We start from the raw sequence: 25,958 nt of genomic DNA, 5'->3' as shown, positions 1-25,958 counted from the left end.
AGCTCAATGTCGAATTTGCTAGAGTCAGTACATGTAATATTGTGCGGATTTACGATGAAGGTGAGTCCAGCCGTCTTTCTGAGACAATCCTCAATTGTTTCAACAACATTCTCCAATGACGACTTTGTTCTGGCATGTTGAAGTGCAGATTCCCCTCTGCGGTTAGTGGATATTGCACTTAGCGCTGCTTCCTTGTATTCTGGTCTAGAAAGTATAGAGGATATGATATCCTGATTGCCCTTTTCTATCGCTAGATACAATGCTGTATTGCCCTCGAAGTTCGCTTTATCACGGCATGCTAATAATTTTACTAGCTCGGCATTTCCCTTATCTGACCAGTTATGTGTCTCAAGGCCTATAAGTTTTATACATTTTATCCACTTGCTAAGCATAAGCCAATCATCATTAAGCTTATTCAGTTCATCCGTTTTTAAATAAGTCTTCGGCGGCTTGGACCAATTCTGCCCTAATATTAGACTTAGGCATGTTTTCATTGGATTGATAAGATTGTGGTCTGATATCGGGCGGAGTGAGCTATTTATCACTTATCACCCACATACGGGGTACCAGAACTCTAATTATACCTTAGCCAAGATTACCTGAAATATACAGCCAATCTAGAGGTCGTTACGTACAACCTGTCAAATAACCCAGATTACAAACGAGGCTTTACGCCCAACCAGTAGAATTGTTACAGGTTAGTCCCGCCTAATATTCACTATATGGACATGGATCAAACAGAAAACACAACATAAGGAAAGAAAGTTAGACAACAGGATTTTGTTGTACGAGTTTATATAAAAAAGGGGAACGCTCATGCTGGGCTGGGTTCGGCGCCGGATATCCATAGACACCACATGAGTGCCAAGACATGAAGTCCTGTTAAGGGGCAGATCAGTAATCGGAATGAACCTTCGACATTTGGGAATGACTTCGAGCTGTCAGGCTGCGCTCCAGCGTCCTGGGTGCAGAAGCGAATGAAATCGATACAGATTCTACAGTGAGGGCTTCGTCCGAACCACATCAATATGAGGTCAGCTCATAACAAGAATCAACTCTCTGTGCTCTCATAAATCGATCGATCTTACGTAACGCCACCACATAATTAATCTATATTTGAATCAGTTCGATGCTGAACCGCCTTATTATAAATTACTACTCAGATGGAAGAGTAAATTCTACCCACACTAATCACATTACTTATCAAGCTTAGGAAAATATGTCTTATATCAAACAAGAAGATCTCATTGAGGCTGCCAGAGTACTACGGAATGGACATGCACGAGTAGTACCTAACTCACTAGTTTTACCCGAGCCAAAAAAGGCAGTCGCAGACACATCAAAAGATGGATATGATAAAGGAGATGGCATATTGGGAATCTTGCGAAATATTTGGACTCTACCAGGATCATGGAGGAATGCCGATGGCTATACAATGCTTACGTTGCTGATGTCAAAAGGAGTAACGGTAGAATGGAACCAGTCGGTAAAATACTACCTGACCAAAATGGCCCACGGCGACTGCTTTGGTGCAGGCGCGCACACACATAACTGGTCGAAGGGCGGACATACGCCACTTCATTTTGCGGTAGAGAGTAATGATTGTAAATATGCTGAGGTATTAGAAGGCTTCGAGGATGCACTAAACTTCGATGGTATTACAGCTCTTCATCATGCAATTCTCCTGGGCAAAAAGGAAATCATTGAAAAACTGCTTTCAGCGCCCCATCCAATTGATAAAAGACGAGTGGTGTTATCGGCAATACTAACTAATCGCGAGGGAAAATCTGCACTTCAACTTGCCAGAGACAAGAAACTTCAGAATGTTGTTGAAACAATTGAAAAATATGCCGGAGAATTTCGCGATTGCGCTTTCGTCCTTGACCAATTCTCTATTGATCGGGTGCAAAATGCTATCACGGATGGGGGGGTAGACTTATTCCGACACTACGTTTATCGTTGGCCAAATGACTGCCTTGGGTGGAGAGAAAAGGAAACTGAAAATACAATATTGCAATGGATGTTACGTAACACGCATAATATCCATGACATTATGTTTGACAGTACACCCTACTACATGGCGATGATTTTGCTCGATGTGGCGAGCCAGGAACCTTACAAAGAGAAACATGGAGGCTTTCTTAACTATACCAATAAGAAAAAGGAGACTGCGGAACATATTGCCATAAAAACTGGGCAATATGAGTACTTGGATCTGTTTCATAGTAGAGGAAGCAACATATACGCCAAAGACAATATGGGCAATAACGCTTTGTACTGTTTCTTATCAACAGAAAATGGTCTGTATGACGGTGGAGATGCTCCGTATCTGGATTCGATATTGTGTTTAGACAGGTATTATCTGGGGAACCCGGGCAAGATAGCTGGAAGCTGTATAGAACCAAAAGACGGGGATTTGATTAACGGTTCTGACGACAAATATGCTCTTGAGCTGGTATTAACAAAGTACAACGATGCCAACGCTGATGTCAATGCTAATGTCAATGCCGATGCTGACAACAATGACGATGATGATGACGGTGCCCGTGTGGCTAAGATGCTAGTCCAGATGTGGCCTGAATTCCTGACCAAACTCCCAAAAGCAAAATATAAGGAACTATGGGAAGCACAGAAACTGACAGAAAAGAAATTAAAAAAGGTTTTGTATACGGGTATGGACCCCCTTTGGTATAAAATAGTAGGAGAAATATTTGTTGGGAACCAGGACAAAAACTTGGCTGTTGAACTTCTAGACCATCCTGTGCTTCCTAGTTTAGGCTTGAAGAATTACACCAATTCACCATTACATTGGTTTGTGAAGGACTATAATACATACATGGGTGAAGAAGAGAACTTCCTGCTGAGTTTTAAGGATGTTGACATGAACAGTACGGACTTCTATGGGAAAAACATTATATTCTACGCGGTGGAATACCGTGCCTTTGAATTACTTAAACTTGTCATAAATCTTGGTGCGAGTGTGGGGCCTGACGACATATCTCGTGCGTCCGAAAAACAGGACTTCGAGATGGTGGAATTTCTTATACGCGAGCTGGCTAAAGAAAGCAAAATAGAAATTGGAAAAGGTTCTGTATAAGGGTATGGACCTCATTTGGTACAGTATAAAACAGTGGGAGAAATATATGTGGGGAACCAGGACAAAAACTTGGCTATTGAACTTCTATACCATCGTGTGTTTCCTAAATGCTGAGTAAGTTGTAAGACCGTACAGTATACAACTCATGTTTATACTTCCTCCGAGTCGAATTCTGTCGACTAATAGAAACTCAGGAAGCCATCTCTCGTGCAAGAGAGTATCGAGGAAGCACTGTAATCCACATTTATGATACGCAAATCTTATCCTATTCCCATTTCCTAACTGGCTTAGAGTTCCAATATATTTTGTTGGATATTTGATATGCTAATCTCAATCCGGATGTACTTAGTAATCTTTGAATCTGTAAAGGCTGACTCCATCGCGAGATCCAAGGAGCCAATCTGAATGCGCGGAAGATTGATGCCAGCGATCTAAGGCAGGAATACGGGCGAGTGCCTAAGGCCTTGGCGGCAAGCGCGTGATCTAGATATTCCTTACCCCTCTCGGCGCCTGATCGGTGCATGAGCGCTTGTGTATATAGAGCGTAGATCTTCGCGGGGAATCCTCAAAGGTCAAGCGATTATTCTCGTACAACCTCAGTCGTACCATCTGCTATTGTTGCTCTATCTTAGTTCGTATCTCTGTGTGGATTCCTTAGTATTCGCTTCTTCAAGTGTTCCGTAACCCATACCCTCGTACTCGAACTATCGTTCAACCCGGTCATTACAGAATCCTCGGAAAAGCAACATATCCGCGAGAACAAGAGCGCCAAAAAGCACACTACATTCTGGAGTCAGTATTGTTATTTATTCCGTAAATCCGTGATATTTCGCCACTACGTTTTGTATATAAAGAGGATCAGGATGTGTATCTAGAGGGGATTTTAGAGGACGTGCAAATCAGAGTCAATTATTCCTCACCCAAATTCTACGCTCCTATCGGAGCCTTACCCCGTTCGGACTAGTACCAAAAGATTCCAAAGAAACTAAAACGTAATACCATGGTTTTCACCAAAAATGACGCCCTTAAAGGGAACCTATTTTCCGGCACTCCTCTCAAACCCCAAGCATGCTCTCTTACCTATCCCTATGCTATAAATAGTCAGTTTACTACTCTCTGGTCTGTAATTAGGGTTAATCCTAATCCTAACCCTGGCCCACTGGGCGTCCGATTACGTTGTACCTTTTTCGTAATTAATTTGTACTATTTTCAGATCGAACCCTCTCAATTTTTTCATGAAGATCTCTCAAGCGAGTCGGATTGAAAAGTCCCAGCTACTCCAACCGATAATTTCGTAGCTCCTCCATGCGTCGCGAAGAGGGTTACAGTCGCACTAGAAATCTCCTTCCCAAGCTTTGGATGGACTATATATCCTTGGACCGAACTTATTGTAGGAATAGCATATTCCCGAAGTATTCAATATGGGAGGAGATAAAAGGGGGATAAAAGGAAGTGAGTTAGAGGCGGCAGCTGTAGTTAGCCTAGCTTGGTTAGCTCGGCTTTGTTTACCTACACCTAGGTAGCTGAGCTCCTTTGGAGACTTGAAAAAGACACAACTGAATACAACAACCTCGAACCTACACTTTACCTGTGTGCACACCCCTGTGATACCAACAGTTAGTTTCTCAAGATGTTCTCCAACTCGGTTTGAAGTCTGGGAAGGCCCAAAGCGAGTACGTCCTGGCCACCAGGTTTCAGCGCCATAGTATGCTTTATGGAGTACACAGGCTGATACAGCCCGCTGTAGTAAATGAGATTTTTTAGGAGACTTTGCAGACTACCATGAACGTTTTAACCATGATGATGCTTATCTTCTCTGCCGATGCGGAGCACGAAAAGCACCGCTGCACTTCCTCTTCTGTCATATAGCTAAGAGACGAGCCCCTCGGCCTCCTGGGCCCCCTTCTGAGGTCATCTCTTTTCTCTTAGGCACTGCTAAAGGAGCACAAAAGCTAGCCACATGGCTAGCAGAGACCCACTTCTTTGAGGATATCTGTCCTCGCCAACCTCTCCTTAGCACCTAGCTAAGACAGCCCTACTCTTCCTTTATATTTCTCTTCTCTTCTTTCTTTCCCTCTCTGCAAAACTTACTGTTCAGTTATGATAGTGGTGGAGTAATAGGTCATGGAGTGTAGGCGGATCATTGCAGCTGGCAAATACCCAAAACCCACTCCAAGTGGACCTCCCTGTAAGACCACGGCAGCTATGGAAACGCGCCAAAGAGTCTCTTATTTGTACATAAATATGATAGGACCTGAAACCCGAGGCTTACCTTTCGGCGGCTTATGTCCCAGTAGGGATCGCTGGGAAGCGTGCGAGTCACGAACCACGGCTGTTAAATATACACACACACACACCTCGTTCTTGGGGATCAGTCACAATATTAGGAATCAAGATATCTTCCTATTGTCAGGCTCATTAGGCCGCTTCGTGTTCACGCCTTACTACCGTCTATGCTTCGTGATACGGACTGTAGTTAAACCAACAAAAACTCATTAAGTGCGGAAACGATGAGGCATCTCGTGTTGCTGCGAGACATGCATAGATATAGTAGTATTTGAGATGACAAGCGATACTAATATTACGAATAATTACGAATAAACTTTAGTACTTTAACATAAGTTATTAGTTAATTCGTACGAATATTATGTAAGCACTCAATTTCGATTTATACGTATTCGACTACAAATATTCGTAAACTCCTTATTGGTGTGCACCCCTATTAAGTTACGTCAATGCTATAATTCATTATTTGAGAACCCCCAATTTGTGCCCTAATGGAAAAACCCGTTGTTTTACTGCACATGTACTCCAACATCAAAAAGTATTACAGCTAACCTAACCCTGAAAATGAATAGCTGTAGAACGTGGATATCGATCTTCGGGAAATTGATGCGTCCCCGGCGATTTGCTCTTATTCTGAGCCTCGTCTTCGCTTGCTTATTTATTTTGAATTTTCACACTTTTTCAAAGAAATGGCTTGTTCTTTCTCAGCTAGTAGGTATGGGCGACTTCATTACTAGGAACAATAGCATCATAACCAACAAGAGCAATACACTCTACGCCGCTAGCCCATCTTACCGCCCAGGCATGCCGAAACCACAAGGGGACGAGTATTCCAAGATTATAGTTACGCCACAGATGCAGAAGGAAGACACATCGTGGATTGCTACGGAGCTGCCGGACTGGGACTCTGCCATCTATATGGTTGAAGATCCTACAGCAGAGCACCACCCACCCATGAACAAGGGTCGTGAAGCAATGGTTTACCTCTCGTACATTATCGATAACTATGACCGATTACCAGATATTGTCGCCTTCATCCATTCACACCAATTTAGCTGGCACAACGAAGGCGTATTTGGATCTAATGCCGCTACGATGCTGCGACGCCTCAACTTATCGTACGTAACGCGCAAGGGTTACATGAATCTTCGTTGCAGCTGGTCACCTGGCTGCCCGAGCTGGATACACCCGGGTACGCTTAAGGAGGATCTCACCAAGCAGGAGGAAATTGTATTTGCTCGATCATGGGCGGAGATCTTCCCCAATCAACCCATCCCAGACGTCCTTGCGCAACCCTGCTGTGCGCAGTTTGCCGTCTCACGCGAGCGCATCAACTCCATTCCACAGTTACACTTTGTCTTGTGGCGCGATTGGCTATTGCACACTGAACAGAGTGACTACATCTCTGGTCGTATTTGGGAGCATCTGTGGCATGTTATCTTTACTGGCGACAATGTCGTCTGCCCTCAGGAACACCTTTGCCTCTGCGACGGCTATGGTCTCTGCTTTTAGAACCGAAAGAAGCCGCATGTTAAGGAGACCAGTCTCATCAGTTCCACCAGGCAAAGGTAGCTGGAAAGACTAGCACTCCAGCAGCTGGGGACTCGATAATGACGCGGGGTAATGGCCGGAAACGCGTTCTTGAGCTGGCTTTAAAAAATCACAGAGATTTTAAACGCTCTTTCGGATGTGGCCTAAGCTTTTCACCACGCTACCAGAAGAGGATAAATGCAGAATGACCAATGCGTTGAAAAGGGAAGTCGAACGATGGATGAGCATAAAGCTACAAGAGTCCTTCTGCAAAACAAGAAGAGCAATATTCGATGACCATGATAAGAGGTTGATAAATAGATTTTTGGATGCTGGCGTGACCTGCCCTTTGAACTTAACAGAATACACCAAATTCATTACAGTACAGCTGTTTGCAAAAACAGTGCACACTTTTACTCACTTTAATTGTTTCTTGACCCCTGCTGCCTAGAGGGGCTAAACCATACCAGGCTGGTTTTCCATACCATAATACCCGCTTCGATCCACACCGAGTATGGATTAGAATGCCGGAGATATCGGCAATATTCGTGTCCGCCGCGGATATCGTCTATTAGTCACGTGCTGCTAGAAAAATTTCCTAAATGGGTTGGTAACCAATTGCTTGGATAGGTTCGATCTTCTTGACCTCAGAGCCTACGGCAAGGTGGTCACTGCCACATCGTATACAAAACAGGAATAGTTGATTGTGATATGTCACATTTGTTAAGGTAGCGAAGGTTTAGGACACCTCACAGGCTCGCACTATAAAATCCTTTCTCTTCTCCAGCTTATCCTTCATGTACGAATCAACGATAGTGCCTGTTGAATTGAATCAATTGCATTCAGGATATTATATTCACCAACTATGCTATATAGCTTCTTCTACTTGGCTTAGTTCCATTACCTGCTATCCATCTATCCAATGGAAACCCGGGGCAAACGTCAAAACTATTTTGCATTGAACGACAGTTACAATAACAAAGCATTACCCAAAGACCAACTTTCAAGTCCACCTCCTGAATCGCTAATTCCATCTACACTCACACAGCTAGAATACAATGCATTCCTTGGTATCCCTGATGTTGAGATTAACCCTTCAGAATCTACATCACAGTCATTATCCTATCTAACAACTTCAACAGCTATAGATTCTTCGATTGTTTCGTATACTCAACATCTTCTACCCATAGCTAATAAGGAAGCATGGTTCTGGGCTTACTTCAGCAAGCATGAGATTCTACGTGAGTGGTATACAAAGAAGCACAAGAAACAGAAGTTAATGGACATAGATATTCAGTGTGCTATTGTAGATAAAGATACTAGCAAGTGCTGTAGCTAAATTATAATAGATTCAAAGTGGCAGAGTTCTACTAGCAATATGACGCTCCATCTCTTACAAAAGCATTCTATTTATCCTCTGGGTGCTTCAATCACCAAACCTATTAGGAGTCCAAAGGGAACTTTGCTTAGCTTATAGGCAAAAATGGAAGAAACCCTTACTTGCCAATAATAGCTGGAAAAAGACATCCTTCGCTAGATTGTTATTAATAAATAACCCTTTACAACTATTGAATCTCTAGCATTTCAGCGGATCTTCTCTAATATCCTAGGAGTCGCACTTCCATTTACTTCTCGGTATACCCTCCGACAGCGGCTTATGGATGACTTTAATATATAACGCGCTTAATTGAAGGATGAACTTAGGTTATCTTGCAAAACAATTGCTTTATCTCTTGATATTTGGACAAGCAAAAACCACCTTCCAATCCTAAGGATAATTAGCTATTGGCTTACAGAGAGTTTTGATTACCGAGAAAGTGTTCTTGAATTCAAAGAACTTTTAGGACCACATAGTGGAGAGAATCTGGCTGCAGCAGTTGAGGATGTACCCCTAGAACTTGACCTTCAATCCAAGTTGACTACAATAACAGGAGACAATGCTAGTAATAATGAGAAGATGGTTTCAATTCTATCTCAAAATCTGAGGCAAAAACTTGGGGTTAACCCTCTATTCCGTGGCTCAGAAAGTTACGTCTGTTGCTTAGCTCATATATTAAATCTCATTGTCAAAGATATCCTTAAGACTTTAAAATCTAGCAATATAGAGGAAGCGCATGTTGTATGTGATTATTTCAAGGAAGGAGAACAGTTATCTGTTAGGTCTCAGAAACCTTTAGCAAGGATTTATATCCTAGCTTTTTGGATACACTGAAGTCCCTAACAAAGGCAATGAGGTCTGTAAGATTATTAATCTCTTAAGCAAATACATTGAATATAATGTTGATACAAGATAGAATTCTACTTTTCGAATGTTAGACGATGCCTTGAAGGCAAGATGCCAGGTCGATAAATTTCTACAGCTCCAGACAGATTTTCCTCTCTTTACTACAATGGATGGGTCTCAGCTCTCGCAGATCCACAATATCCTTTCGAAATTCAACGAGTTGACTCTGTTCGTGTCGAAAAAGAAACCTTAAATTAGTCTTGCCGTCCCAATCTACTACAAACTTCATGATTTACTCGATAAGGCATCCAAGCGCAAGGAGAGATTCCTAGATCTTGACAAAGATATATCATTGGCTGTGAAAGAAGCTATGAAGAAGTACAAAAAGCACTATACCTTTATAGATACTTCTGATATATACTACACTACCCTCATCTTGGATCCTCAGATTAAAGGTGATCTCCTTCTCAACAAACTAGAAGATAAGACTACTGGGAGGGAGATCCTTCAAGCTCTCCGTGACAATCTCCACCGTGATTACTCAGTCGCCACTATAGAATTAAGCTTACCTACAGGACAATCCCTACTGGAGCACAATATTAAGCACAGTGATGTAGAGTCCCAGTTACTAAAGAGGTTATAGCCACGAAATCAACCTCTACTTTCTAACATTGATCGCTATCTCAATAGCCCCCAGATCAATATACAACCCAAGGTTATCCATGAGGTGATCACAAAGTGCGGTCAGCATCGGAGGGGTAATGGTAGGTGGTCGGCCAGCACGAACAAGACCAGGTCTCGCCATACCAAACTTCTGCAACTTCCGGCCAATATTTGAGACGGAACGCCGAGAGCATTTTACTGTGTCTGCAATTTGCTGCAATGTGAATTTCCGACTGCGAATCATATGGATGATCATTGTACGCTTTTGTGGATTAATGTGCCTTGCCATTTTGCCTTTTCCATGGGAGAGTATTTGGAGATCATTTTAGGACGTGTTTGTTGCCTTGGGCTGGGTGGGTTGAGCATGACATCATGGAGAAATAGCGTATTTTTGAGTACTATAACAATGCACATTTCTAAAATAGTTTTCTATATGGTATTATACTATTTAGCTTCAAAACATACTCAAACTAACACAGTAACCGTATATGGATTAATTGTGTTTCATGTTAGGGTTTGAAAATCAATCTATATGTGTAGTTGTAAATTAGGGAAGGAGATCCAATTAGTTGAAGCAACAACAGCAGTTCTTGATCAACATGTCCCTTTACAGCGACCATCACCTTATTCAAAACGATGGTTCACCCCAGAGCTCAAATCCCAACAGGTCACAGTGAACCACGCACGTAGAAGATAGCAGAGCAGCTGTGCTACTCTAGGCAGTAACCACCCAATCACCACATCGCTCTTCAACGACATACGTCAAAAACGACGAGTATGGACCAGAACCATCGAGAAGGTTAAAGCTGCCCATTGGAAGGAGTTCTTAGATAAAGCGTAGGAAGGCCACCTCTGGAAAGCAGCAACATACATACATCCATGAGACTCCTACACAAATATCCCTGCACTAAAGGTTGGATCAGAGGAGGTTACCGAAAATGAAGCAAAGGCCAAAGTGTTTCTAGAAACCTTCTTTCCTAAGATGGCAGACCCAAAGAGTACATGGGATTTTGTGAAGTCGGTGAGGGCCATCTCATTACAGCCAACCTCCAGAAAGCAAATACGTTAGAAAAATCCTCTCTCCTGTTCTAGAGCGAGTTCTAATGATTGTAAGTACAAAAATTTTCGATGTAATGTTCACGATAAATTCTACGAGGTGAACATTTACCAAAAAGACCCCATCAATTACCATCATTGGCGGTCAACAGTCGCTCGGCCAGCTAGTCAAATTGATCTACCTGTGAATAGAACTGCAAACACAGCACATGAGGGCATCACAAATTTGAGTATCTCTGAGAACGTAAACGACCAATCTGGGATGCACTTCGACAAATCTTGTCTCCAGATAGCTCTTGAGCCATTCTTAAAGAACTTCAGCGGGAGTCTAATGAGCTTGACAGCATTTGACTTGTTGTGCTACCGATTTGACGTTGAAGTTGACCTTTCCTGCGGTCTGGGAGGATAGCACAGTTCCTTCGAAGATTATGAGCTTCGTTTTAGAACACCAATCGAAGGAACAAGCATTTTCCTTCAATGAGACGGAGAACGTTAGAAAAGTGCTTCAAGATGCCGCCTACGCTGCAACCGAGTCGCATGTAAAAGGACTGAAGAGGATGAATTTCCTGACTCGCCTCTCAGAGGATCTGGAGTATTTAGTTTACAATCGAATTCCGTAAAGATTGTCGAAGTCGTTGGAGAATCGGATTTCCCCAGCAAAGACGCCGAGAAGGTCTCCTTGATTCACTGTCACAATAAGGCAGACGGGCAGAGATCTGTTGTTTCTCGGAGAGGTAGGTGTGAAGACTGACTTGCTTCCGCTATTCTCAAACACAATACGTTGGTCGGAGACGCACTATGGAGGGCCATCTGATGCAACTATCGGTGTATATGCAAATGCAAATGTGGGTGCTTCTTGCTTGGAGCTCCACTTATTGAACACATTATTCCATGAGGATTTTGAACTGCAGGAGATCTGATAGACCGGTGAAATCCTCATCACCTTGTTTCATCATTCGATTTTCCAGCTGTTCTAATAACGAGCCATAGACACTTTCCCACGATATAACGCCCTCGGTCAAAGATTCAGCATCTTGGGTAAAACTTTTGCGGTAAGTGTCAAACTCTTTCCTTCGGTATAGGAGAATCTTGCTGATACCCACCCTGCGCATCTCAGACAGCTTCTTCCAAAGATTCCGACACCGCCGCTGATTCTCCACACTCGTTCCGAACCCTGCTTCTTGCATGAACACCTCTGTCGCCACCTTTTCGGCCATGGTAAACTCGCCCAGAGGTCCCTTGGGCATGTGTAAGGTCGCAGGGTGGATCAACTTAGCTCCTTTAGAAATGATGTTCCAGTACACAGTTTCATTATACCGGCCTTGCATATCCCTTCCTGCCAAAAGTGCGTTTTCTCTTCTCGCGATACCAACCGCCTCTTCATATTCACGTTGCGCGATATCGTCCACATACAATCGCATTTTTTCGACTTCTGTCGTGGACCAGATTTGCTGAATTTGCCGACTATACTTGCCAATAGTATTATTGAGCTTCACGCAATTCCATAATATACTTGTCATAGTTTCGACGGCTCTTACAGGGTTCAACAAGGTCGGCAGGTGCGATTGCGCACCTAGCACCAAGGAATCGGTTGGCGATGATGTGCGAGTGGTGTCATCGGCTGTAGACATATGGTATTCGTTGTAACTGTATCCGCTGTTACTATCAGAGGTCGATTGGTAGAGCCTGTTTGATAAGTAAGTAGTATTTCTTGCTGTCCCTACGATATTCGATTGGGCAGAGTAAAGATCATACCTTAACGTAATCGGTAAGCGAAGCGACAATGTAACCGAGCCGACAGTTTCTCTCCGAACGCGTACTCAATATTGATTCCATATTATTCAACGCGTCAACATGCCACCAATTCGCAATAAAAACGAAAAGATTTAGCAGAGCAAGAGGGGCGGATCTTGTTAGCTATTTCCGACTTAAAAAATGGAAAAATCTCAAGTGTGTATCAAGCTGCAATCATTTACAATATTCCTCGGACGACGCTATATGACAGGTTAAACGGCATTCAACAAAGATCTATAATACGTGCCAACGGACATAAATTGTCTCAATTTGAAGAGGAATCACTTGTCAAATGGGTACTCGATCTAGACAAACGTGGATTACCCCCTCGGCACTCTCTTGTACGAGAGATGGCTAATTACCTTCTTTCACAACGTGGAAATCAACAGGTTGGAGAGAAATGGGTCTATAATCTCATTCAACGTCGCCCAGAGATTGAATCAAAATTTTCACGGAAATATAACTACGAGCGTGCTAAATGCGAAGATCCGAAGTTAATCCAAGAATATTTTGATCGCGTACGAGAGGTTATATCAAAGTACGGAATCTTACCAGAAGATATCTACAATTTTGATGAGACTGGCTTTGCTATGGGACTCTGTGCAACCGCAAAGGTTATTACTGGAAGCGATCGATATGCTCGGCCAAAGCTATTACAGCCTGGAAATCGAGAATGGGTGACTGCAATTGAGGCAACTAATTCAACTGGATGGGCCCTGCCTTCATACATCATTTTCAAGGCAAAGAAATATACTCGGTTAGGCTGGTTTGAGGATCTTCCTGATGACTGGAGAATCAATATCAGTGATAATGGATGGACTACAGATAAGATTGGATTAGAATGGCTTAAAACCCATTTTATTCCTCTTACTAATGGCCGTGCAATGGGAAATTATCGGATGTTGATTCTTGATGGCCATGGAAGCCATTTGACTGCTGAATTTGACCGTACATGCACTGAGAATAATATTATTCCAGTCTGTATGCCTCCTCATTCTTCACATCTTTTACAGCCTCTTGATGTTGGCTGTTTTGCTGTTTTAAAGAGACATTATGGACAGCTTGTTGAGCAGCGAATGAGGCTTGGATTCAATCATATTGATAAACTTGACTTTCTTACTGCATTCCCAAAGGCTCGTACGATGGCATATAAAGCTCAAACTGTTCGGAATAGCTTTACAGCAACTGGATTAGTACCATTCAATCCAGATCGAGTTTATCAACAGCTCACTGTTCGATTGAAGACTCCAACACCCCCTCCAAGTCGATCAAGTGATACACAATCATCCTGCTTGCAAACCCCTCAAAACGCACGTCAATTTAAGCGCCAAATGACTACAACGAAGAAGAGAATAAGCCGGCATACAAGAAGTTCATCTGAGGCTATTGGTGAAGTGTTTACACGGGCATCAAAGGCTTATGAGATGAGTATTAATCAGCTTACAATTGCCCAGAAGGAACTCCATGATCTACGGGCTGCACATGAGAAGGAGAAGCAAAAACGTCAAAAATCTAAAAAGCAAATATCCCATGATCAAGGAATTCCCAGAGAGGAAGCTCAGGCACTTGTACAAGGTCAGATTGAGGCATCTCAAGCTGTTACTACTGCTCCGGCCGAGCCTGAGCTCCCAGTCTCTCATCCACCAGTACGTCGCCAATTTCGATGTAGTGAGTGTAATATTCTCGGGCATAGAAGACCTCAATGCCCTAATCTTACTAGTAATTAATTTTTTGTGCATAATTATAATTTTGGGTTAGGAATTGAGATTTGAATTCAATATTGCGTACGCGTTCGGAGAGAAACTGTCGGCTCGGTTACATTGTCGCTTCGCTTACCGATTACGTTATGCATCAAGATTAAAACCACAGAGCTTAGTCATCTGCTTGGTGAGAGCTATACTTACCTAATAGATGCATTGCATTCTGTTAGTTAAATAGTTAGTTACTTGGTTGTACTTATGTCGTGGATTATTAATCATGTCTATTGCCCATACCCAGCGCTATAGGTATGACAGACCACGAATTGGCTGAGTACTGGCGATGTGTTTGGACTTGCTATGCACTTAAGCTCTTATCATTGATGCCATTGTACTTTTTTCTCTTCTGCCGCTCAGCGATCATTGTCATCACTAGAAGTAAAAGGTTACCGTAAGAATCAAGTCAGCTAGAGATCATAGCTACGTACCTTCTTCCCTCCATGAGGGCATGTGATCTCTGCGATAATGACTGGCTAGCTTCTTAGATGTACTGAATGGTCGACCACAGGTCTTAAGTGGACAACGGTAACATTTTCCTGCATTCTGCGACGCACCCTCTGCGCTACCCATCAGCGAAGAACCCCCGGTCGGGCTTCCGAGCGACCGTCCCCGAAAATACCTATGATAGAATAATAGAGGTAGTTAGCACAAATTATCATATCTGATTAGAGCGTATTTACATACTCCTTTGTGTAGGTGTCCCCGGGTCTTTGTAGATGGAGCACAATCTGGCAAAGTGTTGTATTATTGGGAGCCTTCTCGTCGGTACTAACATGGTTAAGGAGTGAGCTGATGGGTATGCGGTGACACATGGCTTATAACTGGTAATATGGTAACGTAGAATAAGGTATGTGAGTCAATATGTGATGCATCTTATTTTTGGATTGCGACGCCAGCGACGGGCTGACGCTGGACTCGCAGTGGAGCTATCATCTGTTGGATATTTGATACGCTAATCCCAATCAGGATGTCATTACTAATCATGATTCCTCGGAATAACGGCATATCCGTGAGAACATGAGAGCCAAACTCAAGCCTACATTTTGGAGTCAGTATTGTCATTTATCCCGTAAATCCGTGATACTTTGCCACTATGATGTGTATATAAAGAGGATCAAGATGTGTAGTTAGCTATGTTTTAGAAGACGTGCAAATCAGAGTCAATTATTCCTCACCCAAATTGTACAACTCCTATCAGAGCCTAACCCCGTTCGGACTAGTACCAAAAGATTCCAATATCATCGGAATATCACGTTTTGCAGGGAAGTTGTTGGAACGTAATACGCTATTCCTAATTTGGAATGAGTCAAAGAATCTGCCACGATACTAATGTGAAGAAATTTCGAGAATTGGATTCACATACTGACGAGGTATAGGCATATCCCATCAGTTCTAATGTGCCTATATCTAGAAAGTTCGACTAGACGTCATCTCATGATTTAGTTTGTACAGAACCTCATATATAAAAGAGATCAACATTCCCTAGAAGTTTTGTATTAGAGAGTGTGCAACAATATATCGAAATTTCCTAGCTTCTGTCGGATTAGTCGGTTCATTCCAGGCTAATCCTGAAAAGTGTTTTACTAGGATCAAAGAAAAGAAGTGACTAGCAAGATTGTATATGTATGTTCTCTCTCTCTATCCATTAGGTTTCAAAGCCAGGTCTTTTATAGACACTTTTGGCGGAGTGATTTGTGAGTCATCAAGAGGGGTAAATTTTGGGGGCTATAAGATAGGGCTTTTGATTGTTCACTTCCTTTTACTGCCTCCGGATATCCGAATTATCCGACACTGTCTTGCTGGATAACGTAATCGGTAAGCGGTCCGGCCACGTAAGCGATCCGGCCACCTCTCCGGAAAATAACTCTCTATATTGATTTACAACATTACAACGCGTTAAAATGCCACCAATTCGAAAAAAAGACCCTCTAAAATCAGCTCAGAATGAGGGGAAGATTGGATTAGCTATTTCCGATTTAAAAAATGGAAGAATTCGCAGTATTCGTGAAGCTGCAAGAATCTATACAATCCCTCGTACAACTCTCCAAGATCGACTACATGGAGTACCATTTCAACATGCGATACGTGCTAGCAACCATAAATTAACCCAATTTGAGGAGGAATCACTTGTCAAATGGGTGCTTGATTTAACTAGACGTGGATTACCACCCCGGCACTTTCTTGTACGAGATATGGCTAATTATTTTCTCTCACAACGTGGAGATCAACGGGTTGGAGATAAATGGGTATATAATCTTGTTCAACGTCGCCCAGAGATTGAATCCAAATTCTCACAAAAATACAACTACGAACGTGCCAAATGTGAAGATCCAAAGATTATACAAGGCCATTTTGACCGCGTACGAGATATAATATCTGAGTACGGCATCTTACCAGAAGATATCTATAATTTTGATGAGACGGGCTTTGCTATGGGACTCTGCTCATCTGCAAAGGTTATTACTGGAAGCGATCGATATGCACGGCCAAAGCTTTTACAGCCTGGGAATCGAGAATGGGTGACTGCAATTGAGGCAACAAATTCAACTGGATGGGCTGTTCCTTCGTACATTATTTTCAAGGCAAAGAAAAACGTACGATTAGGCTGGTTTGATGATCTTCCAAGTGATTGGAGGATCAATATTAGCGAGAATGGTTGGACTACAGATCAAATAGGATTAGAATGGCTTAAAACCCATTTTATTCCCTATATTAATGATCGTACAATGGGAAAATATCGAATGTTGATTCTTGATGGCCATGGAAGCCATTTGACTGCAGAATTTAATCGTATATGCACTGAGAATAATATTATTCCAATCTGCATGCCACCTCATTCTTCACATCTATTACAGCCTCTTGATGTTGGCTGTTTTGCTGTTTTAAAACGGCATTATGGGCAGCTTGTTGAGCAACGAATGAGGCTTGGATTCAACCATATCGACAAAATCGACTTTTTAATGGCATTTCCACAGGCTCGTACAGTATCTGTCGATACAGACTTTTATTTACAATACATGAATGGCGGTAAAATACAATAGTCTGAACACGTGTTCTAAAACTGCCTGGTAAAGTTAGTAGAGCAAGCCTAACACTTCTGTCTCCTGTTGACCAGCAACAGGTTCTTGGACTGAAATCCCGACTCCCAGCCTCTCAACGCTTTCTATGAACATCCCTAGCAAATCACAATGAAACTGATAGATTTACCTACTGAATTATTACAACTCCTGACAGAATTCCTCGAAACAGAAAAGGATATAAGCGCATTATCTCGGACCAGCCGACATTGTTATTCCGTGTTTATTCCATGTCTTTATCGGTATGACCGTCAAAATAAAAATAGCTTCGCACTACTATGGGCTGCTAAATACGGGAATGAGAGTACTGCTCGGATTAGCATCCAATACGGGGCTAATCCAGATCCAAAGGATGATCATAGCTCAACACCACTATCATACGCGGCATCAGAAGGGCATGAGGCAATAGTAAAGCTACTTCTCAACATGGATGGGGTCAATCTAGATTCAAAGGATAATGATGGCCGGACACCACTATCAGAGGCTGCACAAAAAGGACATGAGGCAATAGTGAAGCTACTTCTCAACACGGATACAGTCGATCCAGATTCAAAAGATAATCGTGGCCGGACACCACTATCATACGCGGCATCAGAAGGGCATGAGGCAATAGTAAAGCTACTTCTCAATATGGATGGGGTCAATCTAGATTCAAAGGATAATGATGGCCGGACACCACTATCAAGAGCTGCATCAAGAGGGCATGAGGCAATAGTAAAGCTACTTCTCAACATGGATGGAGTCAATCCAGATTCAAAGGATAGAGATAGCCGGACACCACTATTTTATGCTGCATTAAGAGGGCATGAGGCAATAGTCAACATACTTCTCAATGTGGATGGAGTCGATCCTAATTCAAAGGATTATTCTCGCCAGACACCACTATTTTATGCTGCATCAAAAGGGCATGAGGCAATAGTGAAGCTGCTTCTCAACACAGATGGAGTTGATCCAGATCCAAAGGATGATGGCTCGACACCACTATTTTATGCTGCATCAAAAGGGCATGAGGCAATAGTGAAGCTACTTCTCAACACGGATACAGTCGATCCAGATTCAAAAGATAATTATGGCCGGACACCACTAGTTTATGCTGCATCAAGTGGGCGTGAGGCAATAGTAAAGCTACTTCTCAATATGGATGGTGTCAATCCAGATTCAAAGGATAGAGATGGCTGGACACCACTATTTTATGCTGCATCAGAAGGGCATGAGACAATAGTGAAGCTACTTCTCAACATGGATGGGGTCGATCCAAATTCAAGAACTAATAATGGCCTGACACCACTGTCAATGGCTGCATATAAAGGGCATGAGGCAGTAGTGAAGCTACTTCTCAACATAGATACAGTCGATCCAGATTTAAAGGATAATAATGGCTGGACACCACTTTCAAGAGCTGCATCAAGAGGGCATAAGGCAATAGTAAAGCTACTTCTCAATACGGATAGGGTCGATCCAGATTCAAAGGATAATAATGGCTGGACACCACTATTTTATGCTGCATCAAAAGGGCATGAGGCAATAGTGAAGCTGCTTCTCAACACAGATGGAGTTGATCCAGATCCAAAGGATGATGGCTCGACACCACTATTTTATGCTGCATCAAAAGGGCATGAGGCAATAGTGAAACTACTTCTCAACACGGATGGAGTTGATCCAGATTTAAAGAATAATGATGGCCGGACACCACTGTCAATAGCTGCATATAAAGGGCATGAGGCAACAGTGAAGCTACTTCTCAACACAGGCAGAGTTGATCAAGATCTAAAGGATAATGATGGCCAGACACCACTATCAAGAGCTGCATCAGAGGGGCATGAGGCAATAGTTAAGTTACTTCTCAACACGGATGGAGTCGATCCAGATCCAAAGGATTATTCTTGCTAGACACCATTCTCATTCATTTGAATGGACTTAATAAGCGCAAAGTGGAGCGATGTCTTTAATTGTGCTTGAATGGCATTAACCAGCTTCAGCAATCTGAGACGAATTGAGTTGATTACTCACAATTATACCGTAAACTAACTACCCTTGAATTAATTATACAAAATGTTGAGCCGTTTTTATTTCCTATTAGTTGTCGATTAAGATCCAGGAGAATCTATTGTAAAGTAACGCTATACCTTAGTAACAACATATATATTACGAAAACTAAAATGTCAGATATGGGCGAGAAAGCCGAAGTAAATGGCAGATTCTTCGTGTTTATAGTTACTCCGATCACTGCTGACATCTCGGGTCAATATTGGACCGGCCACCTATGGAAAAACACGCATATACTACGGAGTAGGTAAAATAAATTTGCGCACTACCCAAGCCTACGAGTAGGTAGTGATACATGTAATTTACGGGCGTATCAAATCTGCGAATGCGCAATACGCCACGGAGAAAGTTACACGAGCGAGGGTTATTCCGGATCTAGCTGTATGTAGACTAGGAAACTCCTAGCACTGTTTCAGAAGAAAGAGAAGAGAGTGTTAGCTGTTACTCTGAAGGTGCAAACTACTGTAAAGACACTCATACAGTATACAGTATGGAAAGAGGAAAGAAGGAAGAACAATAGAAGCAAGTCCATTACAGTACCCTCAGAAGAGCGCAAAACGAAAACAAAAATGAAAAGATCGGGGATTAGCCTCTCATAGTGGGAAAACAAGTAAGCTGATGAGTATGCATCGGTCAGCAGGGGTTATCTTATAGCATAATATGTAAACGTTAGCCAGAAAGCGAATAGGTGACCTTAAAGCCGCAAACAGCCGTTACCATTTATAATATACATTCTTTGATGTGTGGGTACATGTAACACCGGTTTGGTGGCTTTCCCAAGCGAGGTCCACATTCGTTTATTATTAAGTGTTCAGTCTTATAAACTGTCATAACTGTTCAACTGTTTAACTGTCCAACCAAGTACTATGTAGTATACACAGTAAATGTGCCAAGTGGAGATCTGACCAGTGTGGCTGCCTTAGCGCTTGACTAGTGCTGGGTAAGCCTCATCTTAGGTCATCGTTAACTGCCAATGATGAACATAGTAGTGGGGTATGGTAAGTTGAGGTGTTGGCTCAATTCTATGGGATCGTTCCATGATCAACCATGACAAGCAAACTGTTCAACAGCACCATATGAAAAGGTTGTTGAACCGAGGCTCCGGCATATACCATTAAGGAGGGAGCAGCCGTCGAGTTTACAGTGCCCTAAGATCTGAATTCAATGTGTTGGTACACACTTCCCTGTTTTACTGTCGAGCATGCCGCGAGGGTATGCCAATAGATTGTTTATCGTAGTATGTTCAACCGGTTCATCGAGTGCTCATGCAGGAATACTGTTCAACCAAGCAGCAGTTACACCAAGTGGAGATGTAGCTGGCGGGCATACTTCTATATACATAGGCTGGCCCCAAATTATATTTATCCCCGTCTAGAAGGATCCGGTGGTTTAGCTGAAAGTAATCAAATGAGGAATTGAATCTTGTACTTTTACAGTATACACTACATGGAGTAAAAGAATTTCCGTCCCCTCTTCAGCCGAGGGCAACGCGAAAGAATTTTCACTAAAAAAAATCACCCTGGCGCAGGATAGAGCCGTCGTCTCCTATCTTTCAATACACCCCGAATAAAACCTGTAAGATCCATCTCCAAACAGTCCGGGACAATCCAGGTGGAGGGGGGCTCTGATGGCACTTGGGGGCCTTTTAGACCGCTGTTCACCATAATTATGGCTCCTTCTTGGTCCAGGCTGTGTTGCCAATTGTGGTACTCATCAGGGCCTGCTCCTATATCTTGTATAAAGAACTTGAGTGGGAAACCAAAGAGACGGCATATGTGTGGCACGTCAGGATAGAAATTGAGCACGAAAGTGGCTAGCGCGTGCAGCGATTTGGGTTTGAACTTAGTATCGTTACTAATCATTGCGGATTAGCCTTCTCCGAATCGAACTCGAGACTCGACAGTTACATACATGATCAAGTCCATCTCTTTCCCACATATCACTGCTATACCTTCGCCAAAATATTGCACAAGAGTACACCATTTCAAACCAACGTCTTTGTTCCTATGAAATTCGTCTCGATATGACTTTTTCTCTAAGTCACTTGCGCCTTCCCAATCGAGATATGAGTCCTTGAGAATCATATCTATGGCTTTTGTCTGTATTTTCTCTCCACGACGAAGCGCGGGCCTTTTTTCTGGGACTTTGAGTTCCTTCTGTAGCTCCATATACCAGTGATACAATCTCATGCGCAGCACTCGTCGTTGCATGGTGTTAGCTTCGGATTTTGCCATCATGTTCAATCTGTTTACCTCTTTTGAGCATTCTCGACAAAAATTATTAGACTGCGAATCATCAACAGCGGGCCATAGTCCGAATGACAGCCAGCGGTTGATGTCAATCTCGATATAGTTGCGTATATCCGGTCTTAAAATTGCGTAACCGGCTTGGACTACTAGCGAGATCTGATTCATATCTGAAGGGCCACCTTCAGGGGGTATGTAGTATTTCCGCATAATTAGGAGACCTTGATGATACCGCACGTCTGTTGCTTTTATAGCAGCTCTCAAGCTAGGATCACTTCCGTTAATCAGTTGAAAATCATGATCTATTACATTTTCACCGGACAAGTGTATACTGTGCCGTCCATCGCCAATAGAAGGGGCTACACTCCCATGCGGCGATAAGTCTACAAGCGCGTCCCAATCATCATTCCAGTCGGTGACAGGGGCGTCACCGTTAGTGGAATAGTAGCTGGATTGTAGAGCTGTACCGTATGACACCGTCGTTTCTGCTGCACTAGCAACGCCGATTGTGCCATTGTTTTCCGGTGGTGTCAAATACGATCCTGTAGTAACGATGGGTGTACCTGCTAAAGGTCGCTCGAAGTCTGTTGTGGAGGATAAATGTCACTTAGAATCAATACGCCATTAATTATCACTAGAAGAAGGGCAAAGCGTTGAAGTCAGGTCAACGGGTGTTGCCTCAGACTGTTAATGTTAACTTCCACTTACTCTGCACTCGGAATAACTCAGAATACTTGCTTTGGAGTAAAGCTAATACCGAATTCTTTCTGTCCTCACGAAGCAGACGAATTTGATTCACAATGCTTACAAGTTGCTCAGCGAGCTACATAAAGAAGGTGAGCCGATTCAAGCTCTGTGGCTTAGATCTAGCGTCTAGCTTGGATGGTGGCTTACCTGTATGTCGTGATCAAAAAGCTGGCCTTGGTTATCATTCAGGATCTAATGGGTTATCTCTATTTCACAAAGCATTTTGGTTGATTGACCTACTGGAATGTCGAGGAAAAGGTATGCGACCATATCTGTGTTAAGGGTTAAATGTGATAAACAAAGACACAGTGGGGTGGTGGTATGTTTATATTTGTAATAACGTATAAACCCGTTTTATATCCGCAGGGAGAGTGAAGATATACGGTAAAATGAGGTCTAAAATTTTCTCAGTTTCGGACAAATTGACTTGGAGTCATACATTTTGGTGTCTGCAACCCTATTCTAATTTTTAGGCAACTTTTCTAGGCAACTTATATTGACGTGGTCTGAATTAATTCTTGGTTCTGTCTAGATATTAGGGCGTACAAAACACCTTGACGCTGGTGGATGTGAGAACACGCCCAGTAAAAGTCAAAGAGGGGCGAGTTGCGAGTACATATCAATGTGCATAAAAAAAGGAATATCAATAATTGAGTACAAATCCATTGAAGGTATAGAGTATAGCTATATGATATTCTTGAACATATCTTAGCAGAGCGTGTTTACTGACGCATACAAAAGTAAATGCAGGAGTAACGAGGCGCATTTACGCGGCCAATCCTTTTTTTCCTTAGGAAAAATGTTATCACACAACTGGCATGTTGATTTCTAGAATTTAGTCCCAAAAATGTAACTTCCTTTTATTCGTCTAACAGGGCGCTCTAAATGCTACAGACAGGTTCGAAACCTCCTTCACTTTTTTCTTTCTCTGTCTCCTTTTTGGGCCCCACTTTCCGGGGTATATTTTTGGAGCTAGCTCCACAATAGTTAAATATTGCTTTAATTTTTCAAGACAATACAGACATATCAATTAAGAACCAATGATATGAATTACATAACGTATATAGCGTAAAGATTTGTACAGCCCTAGCAAAATACCTTACGAGACTAGTCGCCTTCGGAATAGTTTAGCCACCAGCCCTGGCTGTGGGGCAAAGTAAAGAGAGAGAGTAAGAAAAAAAGTGAAGGAGGTTTCGAATTTGTCTGTATATATAAAATAGTACACTCTCGCAAGCGCCCAGGTATAGTAGACCTGGTATCCGCCCTTTGACCTCATGTTATGAGGTCTGAACAACCACATACATCCACCTATCCCTATACTCACTATACTTGAATTACGTGCCCAGCAGCCAAAAGAACAGAACTGGTCGCCCAGGCAAAAGTCCTCAAAACACTCCATGCCTAGCGCGTAAACTTGAAGCCGCGTCTTCATCGGAAAGGGGCCAAGGATGACCTCATACATACACTACCGTAGAGCGTACAGCATTGTACTGTAATATATGGTCTGTCATTCTGCGCGCTAGCGTTCCCAACATCAAACATTATTACTGTAGCACTTCCGTTCCGATGCTTTGCGATGAAGGATCTTAGCAACACAATTGATCTGATTATTGTGTGTATTCACGCGAGAAATTGAACTCAACTACTGTAAAGCAGGTTCAAAACCTGAGTTTCCGTAGTCTAGTTAGAGAACCGGATTTTGAGAGCACCCTCAGTTTGTGAGATGTACTACAGAGGCGACGTGACGTCTCTAACGATATCGTCGATCAGGCAAGAAACTACCTGAAAGATCTATTGCAACGCAAAAGTATCGGCGAGGTAGAATTTGATGGCTTAGGGGTCAAAGTTGGAATCCTCACGTATAATCGTCGGCTGGAAGTCTTGGGGGGATGGACAAAACTGCCAAACAATTACCAAGCCCTTGCCACCAAAAGGGGTGCAAGTCTAAGTCGCTCTATTTTTGTGTATTCTGCGTCTTATTTTTGTTTCTTTCTCTTCTTTCTGTATTGAAGGCCGAGACCTCACCACAGCAGGTAATCGATGCGGAAGGTGAGCCATACTGTTGTGGATGTCCAAAGTGCGCCCATCCACGATGGCCTTCGTGTTGTCCGGAATTAAAGTAAGTTTACCGCCCTGGAAGCATATCAATGACTTCAAAGATCTAATACTGTATTGGAAATTTAGATAGCTTCTTAAGGTTCCTAATATGTACACGTACTCGAGAAGTTTGAAATCATAGATAAATTTTGATTATGAAGCTCTTGAGTCTTTTTTGTGCAACCGTCTTGGCCGCTGCGCCACAGCCGTATGGTCCGGAAGTAGCACATGCCGCCAATAGAAGGCTTTCCCAACTAGATGGAATTTCGAACAAGACCAATGCCGATCTCACATTGAATTGGTCCGGTGCAGTACTGAATGCTCCTCCGTCAGGAACCACTTTCACCTCCGTTTCAGCAGAATTCAGCGTGCCAACTCCCAAACCAGCCAATGGCCGCGCCGGTTCTTCATCCGTCTGGGTTGGTATTGATGGCAGTACATATCCAAACGCGATTCTTCAGACTGGTGTCTACTTGAGTGTCACTTCCAATGGGTCTGCCTCATTTGGTGCCTGGTATGAGTGGTATCCTGACTATGCTGGCGGATTCTCGGGTATCAGTATCAATGCAGGTGATAGGATTTCTCTTTGTGTTGTGTCTACTTCTCCTAGTTCTGGAACTGTGACAATTGAAAATTTAACGAACGGTCAGAAAGCGAGCCAAAGCCTTACAGGTACCGCGCCTGACTCGTCCTCCACTCTTAATGGACAAAATGCGGAGTGGATTGTGGAAGATTATGAAGAAGGAAGCCACTTAGTTGTCCTTGACAATTTTGGCATTGTCACGTTTAACAATGTGTCCGTTGGTCTGTCGAACGGCAGCTCTCTTGAAACTGAAGGTGCAGAGATTATGAACATGCTACAGTACAAAGCGGTAAAGTCTTGACATCAGTCATTCTAAGTTCATCGGAAATTGCCATTATTTCTTCAGTCGCGTAGACCTGGGAGATGATAGGGTCCGAATAAGACACTAGATGTCGTACACACTTTCATTCAACAGACCTCCTTTGAACAGGCTTACTTATTTTAAACAGACCCACCTCCTTCAATAGACCCACTTATGTACTTTAAACAGACCCACCTTCTTTGAACGGACCACTCGCTCTTGATCAACTTTTTCCGAGCGAATCACCTTTACCGCTAAGGTCATTTTCAAAGCTCAACAGATTTTAGGCCCCGATGAAACACGTATGTAAATCCAATTGTACTTAGAATGCGGATTGCTAGTTGAAGAAAAAAAATAAAGCATGAGGCTAGGCGTTCATTCAAAATCAACACCATAGATTACATGGTTTTGTATCAGGTGACTTCACCAATTAGGAAAGTAGGCAATGCTCCAT

At 42.7% G+C, this 25,958-nt stretch overlaps 9 protein-coding genes across 9 annotated transcripts, besides 6 other annotated features; 7 read left to right on the top strand and 2 right to left on the bottom strand.

Annotated features, from left to right (window-relative positions):
- Positions 1-1,219: 1,219 nt before the first annotated feature.
- TSTA_080360 (uncharacterized protein) lies at positions 1,220-3,097 on the top strand (the record flags this gene model as incomplete). Its single annotated transcript, XM_002488787.1, has 2 exons — positions 1,220-2,672; positions 2,700-3,097. The coding sequence occupies 2 exons, from the start codon at positions 1,220-1,222 to the stop codon at positions 3,095-3,097; spliced, it is 1,851 nt and encodes a 616-aa protein (XP_002488832.1).
- Positions 2,472-2,543: a microsatellite.
- Positions 3,098-4,518: 1,421 nt separating the features above from the next.
- On the top strand, positions 4,519-5,339 carry TSTA_080350 (uncharacterized protein; the record flags this gene model as incomplete). Its single annotated transcript, XM_002488786.1, has 4 exons — positions 4,519-4,549; positions 4,719-4,802; positions 4,862-5,092; positions 5,233-5,339. The coding sequence occupies 4 exons, from the start codon at positions 4,519-4,521 to the stop codon at positions 5,337-5,339; spliced, it is 453 nt and encodes a 150-aa protein (XP_002488831.1).
- Positions 5,340-6,072: 733 nt separating this feature from the next.
- TSTA_080340 (uncharacterized protein) lies at positions 6,073-6,895 on the top strand (the record flags this gene model as incomplete). The annotated part of the gene is made up of 2 exons (XM_002488785.1): positions 6,073-6,098; positions 6,130-6,895. The coding sequence occupies 2 exons, from the start codon at positions 6,073-6,075 to the stop codon at positions 6,893-6,895; spliced, it is 792 nt and encodes a 263-aa protein (XP_002488830.1).
- Positions 6,896-7,835: 940 nt separating this feature from the next.
- TSTA_080330 (uncharacterized protein) lies at positions 7,836-9,780 on the top strand (the record flags this gene model as incomplete). Its single annotated transcript, XM_002488784.1, has 5 exons — positions 7,836-8,154; positions 8,494-8,548; positions 8,618-9,032; positions 9,074-9,147; positions 9,396-9,780. The coding sequence occupies 5 exons, from the start codon at positions 7,836-7,838 to the stop codon at positions 9,778-9,780; spliced, it is 1,248 nt and encodes a 415-aa protein (XP_002488829.1).
- Positions 8,277-9,083: a mobile genetic element.
- Positions 9,142-9,618: a mobile genetic element.
- A 36-nt stretch (positions 9,781-9,816) lies between the features above and the next one.
- Positions 9,817-10,089: a mobile genetic element.
- A 1,651-nt stretch (positions 10,090-11,740) lies between these two features.
- TSTA_080320 (uncharacterized protein) lies at positions 11,741-12,609 on the bottom strand (the record flags this gene model as incomplete). Its single annotated transcript, XM_002488783.1, has 2 exons — positions 11,741-12,542; positions 12,581-12,609. 2 exons carry the CDS (start codon positions 12,607-12,609, stop codon positions 11,741-11,743), a joined length of 831 nt encoding a protein of 276 aa, XP_002488828.1.
- A 145-nt stretch (positions 12,610-12,754) lies between these two features.
- Positions 12,755-14,251: a mobile genetic element.
- TSTA_080310 (pogo transposable element, putative) lies at positions 13,001-14,361 on the top strand (the record flags this gene model as incomplete). Its single annotated transcript, XM_002488782.1, has 2 exons — positions 13,001-14,296; positions 14,344-14,361. The coding sequence occupies 2 exons, from the start codon at positions 13,001-13,003 to the stop codon at positions 14,359-14,361; spliced, it is 1,314 nt and encodes a 437-aa protein (XP_002488827.1).
- Positions 14,362-15,904: 1,543 nt separating this feature from the next.
- TSTA_080300 (ankyrin repeat-containing protein, putative) lies at positions 15,905-19,484 on the top strand. Its single transcript, XM_002488781.1, has 2 exons — positions 15,905-17,434; positions 17,609-19,484. Exons 1-2 carry the CDS (start codon positions 16,309-16,311, stop codon positions 19,372-19,374), a joined length of 2,892 nt encoding a protein of 963 aa, XP_002488826.1. The 5' UTR covers positions 15,905-16,308; the 3' UTR covers positions 19,375-19,484.
- Positions 16,354-17,436: a mobile genetic element.
- A 1,560-nt stretch (positions 19,485-21,044) lies between the features above and the next one.
- TSTA_080290 (uncharacterized protein) lies at positions 21,045-21,740 on the bottom strand (the record flags this gene model as incomplete). Its single annotated transcript, XM_002488780.1, has 2 exons — positions 21,045-21,384; positions 21,442-21,740. 2 exons carry the CDS (start codon positions 21,738-21,740, stop codon positions 21,045-21,047), a joined length of 639 nt encoding a protein of 212 aa, XP_002488825.1.
- Positions 21,741-24,615: 2,875 nt separating this feature from the next.
- Positions 24,616-25,504, top strand: TSTA_080280 (aspergillopepsin-2 precursor, putative; the record flags this gene model as incomplete). The annotated part of the gene is made up of 2 exons (XM_002488779.1): positions 24,616-24,642; positions 24,782-25,504. 2 exons carry the CDS (start codon positions 24,616-24,618, stop codon positions 25,502-25,504), a joined length of 750 nt encoding a protein of 249 aa, XP_002488824.1.
- Positions 25,505-25,958: the final 454 nt, after the last annotated feature.

The sequence above is a fragment of the Talaromyces stipitatus genome, genomic scaffold (genome assembly GCF_000003125.1).
Source record: "Talaromyces stipitatus ATCC 10500 scf_1105507295569 genomic scaffold, whole genome shotgun sequence".
NCBI classification, from domain to species: Eukaryota; Fungi; Ascomycota; class Eurotiomycetes; order Eurotiales; family Trichocomaceae; genus Talaromyces; species Talaromyces stipitatus.
The sequence above is the reverse complement of the archived record's forward strand: the minus strand, read 5'-3'. Positions and strand labels throughout refer to the sequence as shown.